Source organism: Salvia hispanica, chromosome 2 (assembly GCF_029641045.1).
Source record: "Salvia hispanica isolate PSC_SH4W2 chromosome 2, Shi_PSC_v1, whole genome shotgun sequence".
Lineage (NCBI taxonomy): Eukaryota > Viridiplantae > Streptophyta > Magnoliopsida > Lamiales > Lamiaceae > Salvia > Salvia hispanica.
The window spans coordinates 48,551,973-48,563,727 of NC_142693.1; the positions used below are offsets into that span (position 1 = coordinate 48,551,973).

The window sequence follows — 11,755 nt, forward strand, 5'->3', positions numbered from 1 at the left end:
GGCAAATGTGCTCTAATTATCATGGACGAAGGAATTATATTGGAAAGTAAAGAATTAAAAATTATATTATTAAATTATTAAAATCAAAGTAAGAAATTTAATCAATATAAATATACTCCTTCCATTCCACCACAAAAGATCTATTTTCCAATTTTGAGTTGTCTCATTGATTTCCTCTTTTAGCAAAAAACAAAACATTTACCCTCTCTTACTTTATTTCATCTCTCCTACGTCATCCTCTCTTTATCTCTCCTACTTTTTCCTCTTTAGTACTCCCTTCGTCCCAACTAAGTTGAGACAAAACTTTTGGAGTAATTACATGTTTTAATTTTTTGTCAAAAAGAAAAATGATTCAACTACTTGGCACATCCCAAAGAGGAATATGACTCAACTTAATTAGGAATGAGGGAGTATTTCATTCACTTTATTTTAACTCAATAAATATCATTTCCTAAAATCCAGCGCCTAGAAGATATTCATCACTTGTGGTGGGACGGGATTTTATGTACTTTTATTTTGTATATTAGATAGGTGAATAAAGTAAGAGAGAAGGAATAAAATAGAGATAAAGAGATTTCCATTTTTAGCAATGAGTCATCTTAGATGGGACGAACTAAAAAGAAAAGTGAGTCATCTTCAATGAAACGGAAGGAGTATGTAATAGCAAATTGAGCTAAGAAAAAAAGAAAATAATAATTATATATATGTAGGCTCAACAGATGCCTTTCCAATGTGGCAGGTCCAACAGATTGGAAAGAAGAATTTAGACTCAAATGACTATCCTTATTCCCTTTAGTCCTTACAACCTATGTCATTGCCCTATGTCATTTCCTTCTAATCTAGGCTTTTAACTCACATTTAGAGGGATTCTCAATTGGCTTAAATTAAGGTTTTTTTATGGTTCTTACTTCTTCCAAACTGATTTAACTGATTTCAATTTATTAAAGGAGAGAGTCTCACAAATCAACACGTGTCCTCTCTTCAATCACTCTCACTAAGAGAATAATGCACCTTGACTCTCAAAACATACCATATAATGTCCTTAAAATAGTGCAACATCCGAACGTATCAATCACAGTCAATAACAAAACAAACACCAATTGATTGCAGTTGTACTTAATCTAAGCAAAACATAAAATTTAATTAAAACTTGAAAATTATAGTAGAAAAAAGGAGATTAGTGTTCATTACTCAGAAACTGAAGTCTCCTCACCTATTAGATTTAGATAACACAACAAACAACAGAGATGATCTCCAAACAAAAGCAAAACACAGACTTAGAAGCAGCCAACTCCTACGACACAGACGTTGGCAACCTTTATTACAAAAAAAAGGACTAAACTTATTGCAGTGAGTTAGCACTTCACACAATCTTGACAAAAACAGGAATACAAAGTTAAATAAAATATATATATACTAATTTAATATCGTCTTCATCATCTCTGCTTTAGCCGCAAGTTTATATTCATTAGCAGTTGCATGGATTGCAGGTGCAATTTGCTCCGCACTTGCAGCCGTTCTCGGCACCCACCTCTCCTTCAAAATATCTGCAACAACATTATATCAATTGGGCTCAGTTATGTTTTTTAGAAGTATTATTATGATTTTTAGAAGTTGATGAATACTGCATTCATTTTCGAAAGGTGTTAATTTAATCAATGTGTATGCCATTTTTTTTTGCTATAACTAATTTAAATTTATATGCGGAATACTAAATTTATACGGAATACTAAATTTATACATTATGTTTCTTATATGTTTCCAATTTTAATTTTTCTATTATTTCAATTTTTTATTATTATTGTATTCTTTCTTTTGTTTCTACCGTCACCCAACTAGTCACACATTTTCTATTTTAAATGATACTCTATCTCTCTCATTAAAATAAAATATTTTATATTTAAATTATCCTAATAAAAATGAAACTTTTGCTAAAACAAAAATAAGGATATTTCTACATAATGATCTACTTTACTTTATTTCTCATTATATTAATTTATAAAATAACACTAAATAAAATTACGTGTCAAAAAGCAAATATTACATTTCTAATGGGACGAAGTACATTTTTAAAAATAAAAATATAATTTTTTATTTATTTTTTCTCAATCTTATTTCATTTTATTCACTTAATTCACAAAATAATATTTCATTATCCCAACTTAATTAAGTCATATTACTTTTATAGAATATCCTAATTAAGTTGTATCATTTCATTTTTTAATAAAAAATAAAAAAACTAATTCACCTACTTCATTTTTTCTTTATTTTTGCTAACATATTCTTATTTTTCTTTATCTTTGCTTACATATTCTTTTGTTTACATTTCAAAGATAATTTCTTAATCTTTATGCTCATAAATATTAATCCAACTTAATTCAAACGAAGAAAATACTATTTTAAATATCGTATCAAAAATGAAATGTTACTAAAGAAGTACTTCCTGCATTCGCAAATAGAAGTCCCATTTTATTCCGGCATGAATACTAAGAAATGTACAAAAAAGTGAATGAAAGAAAATTAATAGAATATAAGATTCACTTGTATAGTTATATATATTAGTTTTAAATGATAGTCTGCGTGAGTACAATGAGTTATGGAATGTGGGATATCTTTACCGTAATAATAAATCAGAACTTTTATTCATGGATGGACTAAAAATGGAACTCATATGTGTAAACGGAGGGCTTATTTAATTATTATCATTATCTATATTTTCTAGAGTATTTAATAATTTATTATAATAGTTTGGGATGGAAAAAGTATATTGAAAAAGATATTTACGTCTTTTGGGTGGCAGCAACACCAAGAACCAACGTCTGAGTTGGGGCGGCCACTTCCGAGTAGCTCAAATCAGCGTGCATTTTGCAGCTGCACAAATCAATCATTAGAAACCAATTTTAAAACAATTAAGTAAAAGGAAAAACAAATGAAAAAGTAAATCGAAACAAAAATAAAATCTAGAGTTAAAATATAGGGAGAATAAATAAAAATTACCCGCCGCAGCCGCTGCCACATCCACAGCTAGATCCACAGCCACAGTTTCCTCCGCAGCAAGACATGATTTTTCAGATAATAATAAAATTTACAAATTAGGGATAGGGATAAGTGATGAACGTGAAAGAAATGAGGCAGATTTATAGGCGGGAAATGGTAGATATCCACCGTACACGTGGCGAGTTGGTGGTCCTCAAGACTCGGCCCCACTCCTGCACCCACCATACCACATTACACGTATCGGTCGCTGTCATTGTTCAGTGGTGGGGATTAAAAACATAAGTTAAAAGCATAAGAAACGCAATTTTATTTTGCATTAAATCTTCCTCCCTCCTTCCGTCCCACATAATTTTATCCATTATTTTATTTTGGATCGTTCCACATAATTTTATCTATTTCACTTTTATCATTTTTGATAGTATATGTCATATTCCACTAAGTCATTCCTACTCACATTTTATTATAAAACTAATACTTTAAAAGTAGGACTCACATCCCATCAACTATTTCAACTCACTTTGCATTATATTTATTAAAACCTGTGTCGGGTCAAAGTGTGTAAAATTATGTGGGACGGAGGGAGTATATGATGATAATGATCACAACCGATTTTGTCGTCTTCTTTGTCCACTTGCATTGCATTGTACTTCCTCCGTCCCAGATTAAGAGTCATTTTTTGCCATAAAAGTCTGTCCCAGTTTAAGAGTCACTTTTAGAATTTTTCATATTTGTTTATACAATTTTATCCTATTTTTCATCAAGATTACATAAAAATGTCATTATCTACATTAAAATAAATCTAAACAAAAATCAAAAGTCAAAAGAGACTCACCTTCAACCAACTCCACCATTTCACTTCATTTATTACACACTCTACCATCTCACTTCATTTATTACACACTCCACCATCTCACTTCATTTATTACACACTTCAACTCTTTCTTAAAATCCGAGCTATAATAATAAGTGACTCCAAATGTGGGACGGAGGGAGTAGATATTTATCATTATTTACTATCGCACATAGAGATAGAGATGTGGATTATTGTTGGAATATACTCCCTCTGTTCCATAGTAATAATGGAGGTGTTTCTTTTCGACACGAAGATTAAGAAAAATTGTGTTAGGTGAGTTAAGTGAAAGTGGAAAATGAAAAAGGAAGTGAGATAAAGAGAGAGTAAAGTAGGTTGGAAAAATGTGTTGACTTTTACTAAAAAGAGAAATGACTTCATTACTATGAAACGTACTAAAATGGCAAAATGACTCTATTACTATGGAACAGAGGGAGTAATATTTTATCCATTCTAAAATAAGCGAAACACTACTTTCAGGGGCGGAGTCAGAAATTTAATTCACTACAAGCAAAACCAAATATATGAAATTTTTTTGAAATTTGAAGTAGGACATTTATAAAAGAAATTAAAAATCAAAAAATTAAACAACAATACATAAAATAAATTGAGGTGGGGCAATTATCCCTTATACACATCAAGTAAATCCGCCCCTGACTACTTTTGGCACGGAATTTTAGAAATTGATATTGTCACGACCACCTTTCTAGGGTATGATAAATGCGACGATCGCGACTTATGCGGACTTAAATACAACAAGAACGTAGGCTAGGGTTTCACTAAAAGGGTTTGACCAAAGTAATTAATGAACAATTAAAACAATAAGGCAACGGCTTAACAATGAAATCCAAATGAAGAAATAGATATCACAATTTATGCTCAAAACGACAAGGGTTTAATATAATCCAAAATGTATCATGTCTCGATATTCTAAACAAAATGGAATAAGTTCAAACTCAATCAAACGATAAGAAGTTCATGTTTCAGCGGAAGCATCCAAGAAAAAAGTGAAGTCATGTATGAAGACACAGCTCCACTCAATGTTTCAAAATGACCATATTATTATTCAATTAGTTTGCTCAACACCGCCAACCGCTCGTCGCCGCTCAACCTGCACATAGGGAAAACACATGCAGGGCTGAGTACTTTAACAAACTCAATGGACTCATGCCAAAACATTTTAATAGATATGCCATCCTTACCATAGTGAACTCGAGTTTTGCATTTAGAAAAGAATATCATCGAGTATCACAAAATAATTTCATAGACTGGCCAGTCAAACAATTTTCCCCATTTTCTCAACAATTCACAATTCACATCAATTCCATAGTGCGACGAAAGTGTGGCCACACTATTCGCCCACTAGACCGGCCGACTAGCAAGGACGGCTCCCGATCCCAACTGTGCACTAGCCTGATAGGGTTTGCGGCCCTACTCAGACACGAATTTGTTTATATAGCCCTATAGCCTAATGGAGCGAACTCACAAACTAGGCATCTGGCACACAACATCATCAAAACAATCACAAGCATGGCATAACTTTTTAAGCCACCCTTATAACACCATAATAATTATTTTGGTAATAAAAGAGTTTAGTAAATAAAGCCCACCTCGACTCCTTAGATCTCAAGTACGCTCTTCCCCTTGCTATCACGTCGAGAGCGCGAATTATCACCTTTAAATTATGTGTATCACAAGTAAGTCTCAATCATCTATTCAAAATCATGCATGTTCCCAACGTTTCCCCTTTTCCCATCGATTCGTTTTATATTATCATTCAAAAAATCAAGACATGCTCATCATATCAATTTTATTCGCACTACAACTCCAGATCTATCATCAAATCATGTTACACATGATTGTTCTTCAACACACATCACACGCACACACACAACACGCACGCACGCACATCGATGCACACACATACACACGCATATCACTTCTCATTCATCAATTGTTTCCCCTTTTCACTCGATCTATATGCATGAGGGTTCAAGAACACCGATTAATCGGTTAGATCAAAATACCTCTTCTTGATAAAAAACGATCGGTGGAAACAAGGTAAAATCTTGATTCTTCAATAATTCTTGAGGCTTCAACTTGAATTCTTCTCAAAAGATGAAGAACTCTTGAAGAAAAATAGAAGAAAAATTGAGAGAGCGTGGGGGAGAAAAGTGGTGTGAAGTAGAGAGGGAGGAGGCGTGTAGTAGTGGTCTAGGGTTAGGGTTTTCTCATGTATTTATAGTGCAAAAATAATATCTTTATTAAATAAATTAAAGATTTAAGAAGATATGGAGGAGTGTAGTTGGCGTGATTTTTGGGGAGGAATGAGGAATTTCGAAATCTAGGCTATTTAATTAGCCTATGATTTAATCTGGTATTTTACGGAGTAGAATAAAATATCACGAAGAAAAATAAAATAATAATTCTCCCAAATAAAATATGGGTGTGATATTTTTTTTAGCTCCTCTCACAAGTAATTCAATTAAATTCCTAATTAAAATAGGATATGACAAGATCTCTTTAGATATGGTAAGATATGCTAGAATATTTATATTTATTCAAGGAAGAGAATAAATAAGGGGATCAAATAATATAATAAAATAATTCCTTCTCTCATAAATAAGAGATTTTCGAAAATTTCCATGTATAAGCATAGGGGTAGATTTTCTCATGGAGAAAATAAGAAATAATCAGACTTTGGATTTAATTTGGATAAATATCCCAAGCAATTAATTAAATCCAAGAAAAACAGGATTCCTCTCCAATAAAGCATGATGGTCGAAAATTCCAAATAAAATGTGTATGATATTTATGAAGATCCTATTTAATCTCACTCATCCCTTAGGGAATAATTCACCCCAATATGATTTCACCCCGATTCAAATATTCACACGATCACATCACAATTTCAGCCCTTTTGACTATTCCACCTCCACGTCACTTTTTTTTTTAACGACATTGACCATTCCACGACCACGTCACATTTTCAACAATATAGACTATTCAATAGCCACGTCATATGAAGAGATGACTGAAAGTAAAGTGCAAGGAAAATTTAAGTTTGTAAGCTACAATTATTGAAGAAGGAAAAGAGAATAAATTAGTACAAAATACAACATATGCTATACAAATTGGATACATGGAGCTACAAGTAAGACTCCTTTCAAAGCTACATTTTTACAGTACAAGATCTTCTACTCTACTCTCTTCTCTTTCCCATCCTTTTCGATTTTCGGCCTCCACAAGCTCCAAGGATGACAACCCATATACCTACGAATTAGCACCGAAAAGGATATTAGAAATAGGCTTCACAAAGACTCAAGATTGGAGACTTCTTCAATTAGTAAATATGACAATCTATACAATGCATCATCAATCTTCCAAGAAAGGAAAAAGACAAGAATTAGCAAGGAGTGAGCTCATCCCTAAGGCCTTTTAGAGGCAACATCAGATTCTCTTTCCTCATCAACCGAGGCTGAGATAGCAGCCAAGAGAAGGCAGCCCCAACTTACACCAAAATGGCATACAATTGGATAAACACAAGGGAGAGATAAGCTGGCAGCCCCAAAAATAGGAGCCTTTGCCCCCAAGACTTGCACAATTAAGTAAAGAAATATGATGCCAAGAAAGAGATGGAGCTGGCAGCCAAATATGAGAGTCTTTGTCCCCAAGTTTCCAACACAAGAGGCCTATATAAGCATCCCATCACCACCTCATTCTCACCACCCTTAAAACACCAAAATTTTCGGAGAAACAAAGAGAGTGAAGGAAATGGCGTCGAGCTTAAGGACAGCCCGGTTTGAATGAGTCATCGAGAATAAGGTAATAGACTAGCACCCTCTCTGCATTATTTTGGACATCATAGTTGGCTCAAGAACATAGAATCATGGCTATAGAAACCTCATGACAGTAGAAACTCTTAGAACAAGTAGCAGTTGAAGTCCCAATATAAGGAACACATTCCAGTAACACATAATTTTCAAGACCTCTAATTCCACATAGTTGCTGCCCTAAAACCCCAACTAAGTAAACTAAGAATAGGATGGAAGAAACTTAGCTTAGAGTAGGGGGCGGGGCTGCACCGGGCAGCAGCTGCACAGCACGCCGCTGGAGGCGGCAGAAGAGCCCGACAGACAGGGCAGTGATACGGCAGCTCCGACGGCGACCGAACCCGGGCAGCTCGAAGGGACCGATGCTGTGAGAAAAGGGGAGAAGCCGGCGCTGCTGCTCGCTGGTCCTGAACCTGACACCGCGAGAGAGGCGGGCAACGATGGCGCTGCTACGGCGGCGCTGCCTGGTGAAGAAGACGGCGTCGGGTGCCAAGTACAGTGGCGGCATCGCTGCGAGGGAAAGGCGGCGATGGCAGCGACGATTCCGCCGGGAGAGGAAGACAAAGTGTAGCTCGGCGTGGAGCACAGTGAGTGAGGAATAGGAGAGAGAGATAGGGAGAGCCGTGGAGGAAGAGCAGTCGCCGGTTGGGGAATGATCCGAGAACACCGGAGAATTTCTGGTGACCGATTGACGGCGAACGGACACAGGAGAGAGGGAGAGTAATTGAGCCTCTGAATTAGGGATTTTGACTTAAGTTGAGAAGAAAGAGGGGTTGAGAGAGAGAAATCAAATTGGGAATGTGAAATTAGGGAGAAAGTCAGGATGGAGGAGGGAGTAATTTGGGCCAAGGGAATTATTTGTATTGGGCCAAGAGACTTTATTTAAGTGGACCGAAATTATTGAGGTTTGGGCCGATGGAATAACTTAGTTGGACTATTCTAATTTAATTGCTTGGGCCAGCAGCCTAAGTGAAAGAAATGTTTGGGCTGAGATTTGTAATTTGATGTTGGGCTGGAATAATTGATCATTGAGCCAAATTAGATTAAAGAGGGAGAAGAGCCGTTGGGCCGGATGGAATTAATTTGGTCTTATGCTAGAATTCTGATTAAGTTCTTGGGCCAAGATTAATTAGGGGCATGCATTCCTATAAGTATGAGAACTTCTTGAGTCTTATTAGTATGTTGTTTGCTTTCAAAAGGCTATATCTGCGAGTAAAGACGGAGTGAGGAAAAATCAATTTAAGGAGTTTTAAGCGGACGAGGTGGGTTTTCTATTTAAGATACGATTGTTGCCTTTATGTTTAAAGTATGGTTTTTATGAAGAGTGCCAAGGTGATATAAAAAGTACAATTTACATTTACAGTTTCATGAACAATATTTTATGATGAGTGCTATTTACATCAAGTGAAAGTGATGTTATTTAGTTATGTGACATTATGTGTTGCTTTACGGGTGCTTGTGAACTGTCAGCCTTCGTTGATAATTTGTTCGGCTTTGACCGATAGAAATGAGTTTAGTCGAAAATGTTTATGAGGAAAGGAAGTTTTTGAAAGTTATGTCAAGCCATGTTTTGTTTTGAACTTTGCCTATCTGATTGTCTAGCAAGGACGATGTCCCTACTAGACCAGGAGTTTGTGAATTAGTTTCACCAGGAGTTGTGAATTCGTTTCACCAGGAGTTTGTGAATTAATTTCACCAGGAGTTTGTGAATTAATTTCACCAGGAGTTGTGAATTCGTTTCACCAGGAGTTTGTGAATTTATTTCACCAGGAGTTGTGGATTCGTTTCACCAGGAGTTTGTGACTTCGTTTCACCAGGAGTTAGTTCAGATATGGCATAAGTTCCAGGAAAATAGAACAGCAGATCGCTTTTGATAAAGACAAGGAAAATGATTTAGTGTTCTCGGATCTTTTACTTAAAATCCCGAGTTTACTTAGGAGTGACTTGACAAAATCAGTTTTTAGTAAAATATATTTTGGCACGTGTCCACTGAGTACACCAAGTACTCAGCCCTGCATATGTTTTAAAAATGTGCAGGTTGAGCAGTGATGACGGCGGGCGGTGTTGAGCATAGACGATGAAGATCCTTCGATAGAATAGTACTTGGATGCGCCGTGTCTCTATACACGATGTCATCTGCTCTTGACTCTTCCGCTGCAATGTAAAAGTCGAGATTTCATTCTCTTGTACCATGCACTCTGATTTTTATATATTTCAAGTTATTTCAGTTCAAGTTCAGTTGTGCCACAGTTTTTCCCTAAGTTATTTCAGTTCAAGTTCAGTTGTGCCACAGTTTTTCCCTTTCTTCCCCGCTTCTTTCATCCTCCCCCAGTCACGATCAACCGGGCTTTCTATCCTTAGAAAGTACGGCACTAGTATTAAAAATTAGTTCGAGTATATAGAGTTTCTTTTTTATTGGATTTGTGGTAGTCGAATCATAAATTTAAACTTTCACTCTTTTTTACAATAATAAAAATAAATGATATTGAGGATTTTACTATATACTTCCTCCGTCTCGCATGAATATATATTTTTGGTTAATTATGAGTCTTAAGGCATATTGATAAAGTAAGAAAGATGAAGAAATAAAAAATAATTAAAATATTATTAATGGATAATGTGTTCCATCTTGTTAGAGAGAAAATAGTTTTCAAAATTAGAAAGTGCACATTATCGTGAGATGGAGTAAAAAAATAAAAGTGTTTATTTTTGTAGATAGATGGAGTAATTTTGTAGATAGATGGAATAATCAGCATTCCACCTTTTTATACTAAAATTTATATTGAAAAGTCATTTAGCCTTTTGATTAATTTTATTCAAATTAACGTAAAATATTCATAATTATATATACTCTTTAGCTCTCCTTTCCAAATAACAAAAAATAATTTTGGGGATTTAGCCATGTCCTTTTATTAAAAAAGTGCAAGAAACGAAGATATATAATGAGTTTATGATTTGGTATTCGTATGATCTATGTAAACATATAAGAAACTAGTACTAATTCCGGCGATTACTAGATATAGTTGAATGCACTTCACCCTTTTTAACTAAATTTTACGTTGAAAATTCATTTAGCCATTTGATTAATTTCATTCAATATTAACACAAAATATTTAATTAAATATAAAAATAAAAAGAGATATCTTAGCTTTTTATTACAGTTTTCGGCAATTGAAATGTACTGTAGAACAATTATGTGATTCTTGATCAAAACTCTTAAATCATAAAATTATGAATAATCATCGGTACTTTCTAATAAATCTAACATGAACAAATAAAATCTCTATATTAATTTATTCAAAGTCATGTAATAGAAAAATAATTCGATTTAATCAGCATGTAACAAAGTTGTGAAAAAGAAAACTAAAGTTATCCCAATCTGGGCACTTTCTTTTCCTAAGAGCAATGCCAATGCTACTTTTTGAAAGTTTACTGAATTTCAGGTGGGGTTTAATCTAACTTGGACGTTTGTGTGGATGGAGAATCACTTTTTATTTGGCCAATAATTCTATCTACTCCCTCATCCGTACTGAAAATTTATCGCTTATTTCTTTTCCGTCCGTCTCTCTAAATTTGTCACTTTTTATTTTTTACCATTTTTAGTAGTGGAGCCCATATTCCATTAACTCATTCTCACTAACATTTTATCATAAAACTAATATATAAAAGTATGACTCACATGCCACCAACTTTTTCAACTTACTTTTATTTACACTTCTTAAACCCGTGCCGGGCTAAATGGTGACAAATTATGGGGAATGGTGGGAGTTTTTTTTTTAGTACCAGTACTTTTATGTTCACTCTTATGCCTTCACTTGATAGTACATTTACTCAATTCTCGTGATTCAATCAAATTAGTTGTACCTTTCATAATTGGATGATGAACTTAATAATGAACTTCGTTTCAGAATAAAGATGTGATTTATCTCTTCTCATGCATCTTGATTTACCTAAATAATTAATTTCGAATAATTTCGGATTGATTTAATTTTTGTACGAATAATGGTGTGAGCACTGGAGGAGATTTGCTTTCCACTCTTCTAACCTTCATAACTTTAATATTGTGATTTATAAT

At 34.4% G+C, this 11,755-nt stretch overlaps 1 protein-coding gene and 2 long non-coding RNA genes across 3 annotated transcripts; 1 reads left to right on the forward strand and 2 right to left on the reverse strand.

Annotated features, from left to right (window-relative positions):
• Positions 1 to 1,157: 1,157 nt before the first annotated feature.
• LOC125221085 (metallothionein-like protein type 2) lies at positions 1,158 to 3,115 on the reverse strand. The gene is made up of 3 exons (XM_048123219.2): positions 2,998 to 3,115; positions 2,785 to 2,871; positions 1,158 to 1,547 (listed from the first exon to the last, which is right to left on the reverse strand). The coding sequence occupies exons 1-3, from the start codon at positions 3,060 to 3,062 to the stop codon at positions 1,469 to 1,471; spliced, it is 231 nt and encodes a 76-aa protein (XP_047979176.1). The 5' UTR covers positions 3,063 to 3,115; the 3' UTR covers positions 1,158 to 1,468.
• Positions 3,116 to 6,904: 3,789 nt separating this feature from the next.
• On the reverse strand, positions 6,905 to 7,488 carry LOC125221097 (uncharacterized). Its single transcript, XR_007176368.2, has 2 exons — positions 7,363 to 7,488; positions 6,905 to 7,120 (listed from the first exon to the last, which is right to left on the reverse strand). It is a non-coding gene; the product is annotated as an uncharacterized LOC125221097 (long non-coding RNA).
• Positions 7,489 to 7,575: 87 nt separating this feature from the next.
• Positions 7,576 to 9,913, forward strand: LOC125221109 (uncharacterized). Its single transcript, XR_007176370.2, has 3 exons — positions 7,576 to 7,672; positions 8,880 to 8,942; positions 9,718 to 9,913. It is a non-coding gene; the product is annotated as an uncharacterized LOC125221109 (long non-coding RNA).
• The last annotated feature ends 1,842 nt before the right edge of the window (positions 9,914 to 11,755 follow it).

Bases quoted from the DNA above. Each gene is read 5' to 3' on its own strand.
- LOC125221085 (XM_048123219.2), bottom strand. From the start codon at position 3,062: ATGTCTTGCTGCGGAGGAAACTGTGGCTGTGGATCTAGCTGTGGATGT. The intron at 2,872-2,997 runs GTAATTTTTATT...TGATTTGTGCAG, and splicing joins TGTGGCAGCGGCTGCGGCGG to CTGCAAAATGCACGCTGATT. The intron at 1,548-2,784 runs GTAAATATCTTT...ATGTTGTTGCAG, and splicing joins GTTGCTGCCACCCAAAAGAC to ATATTTTGAAGGAGAGGTGG.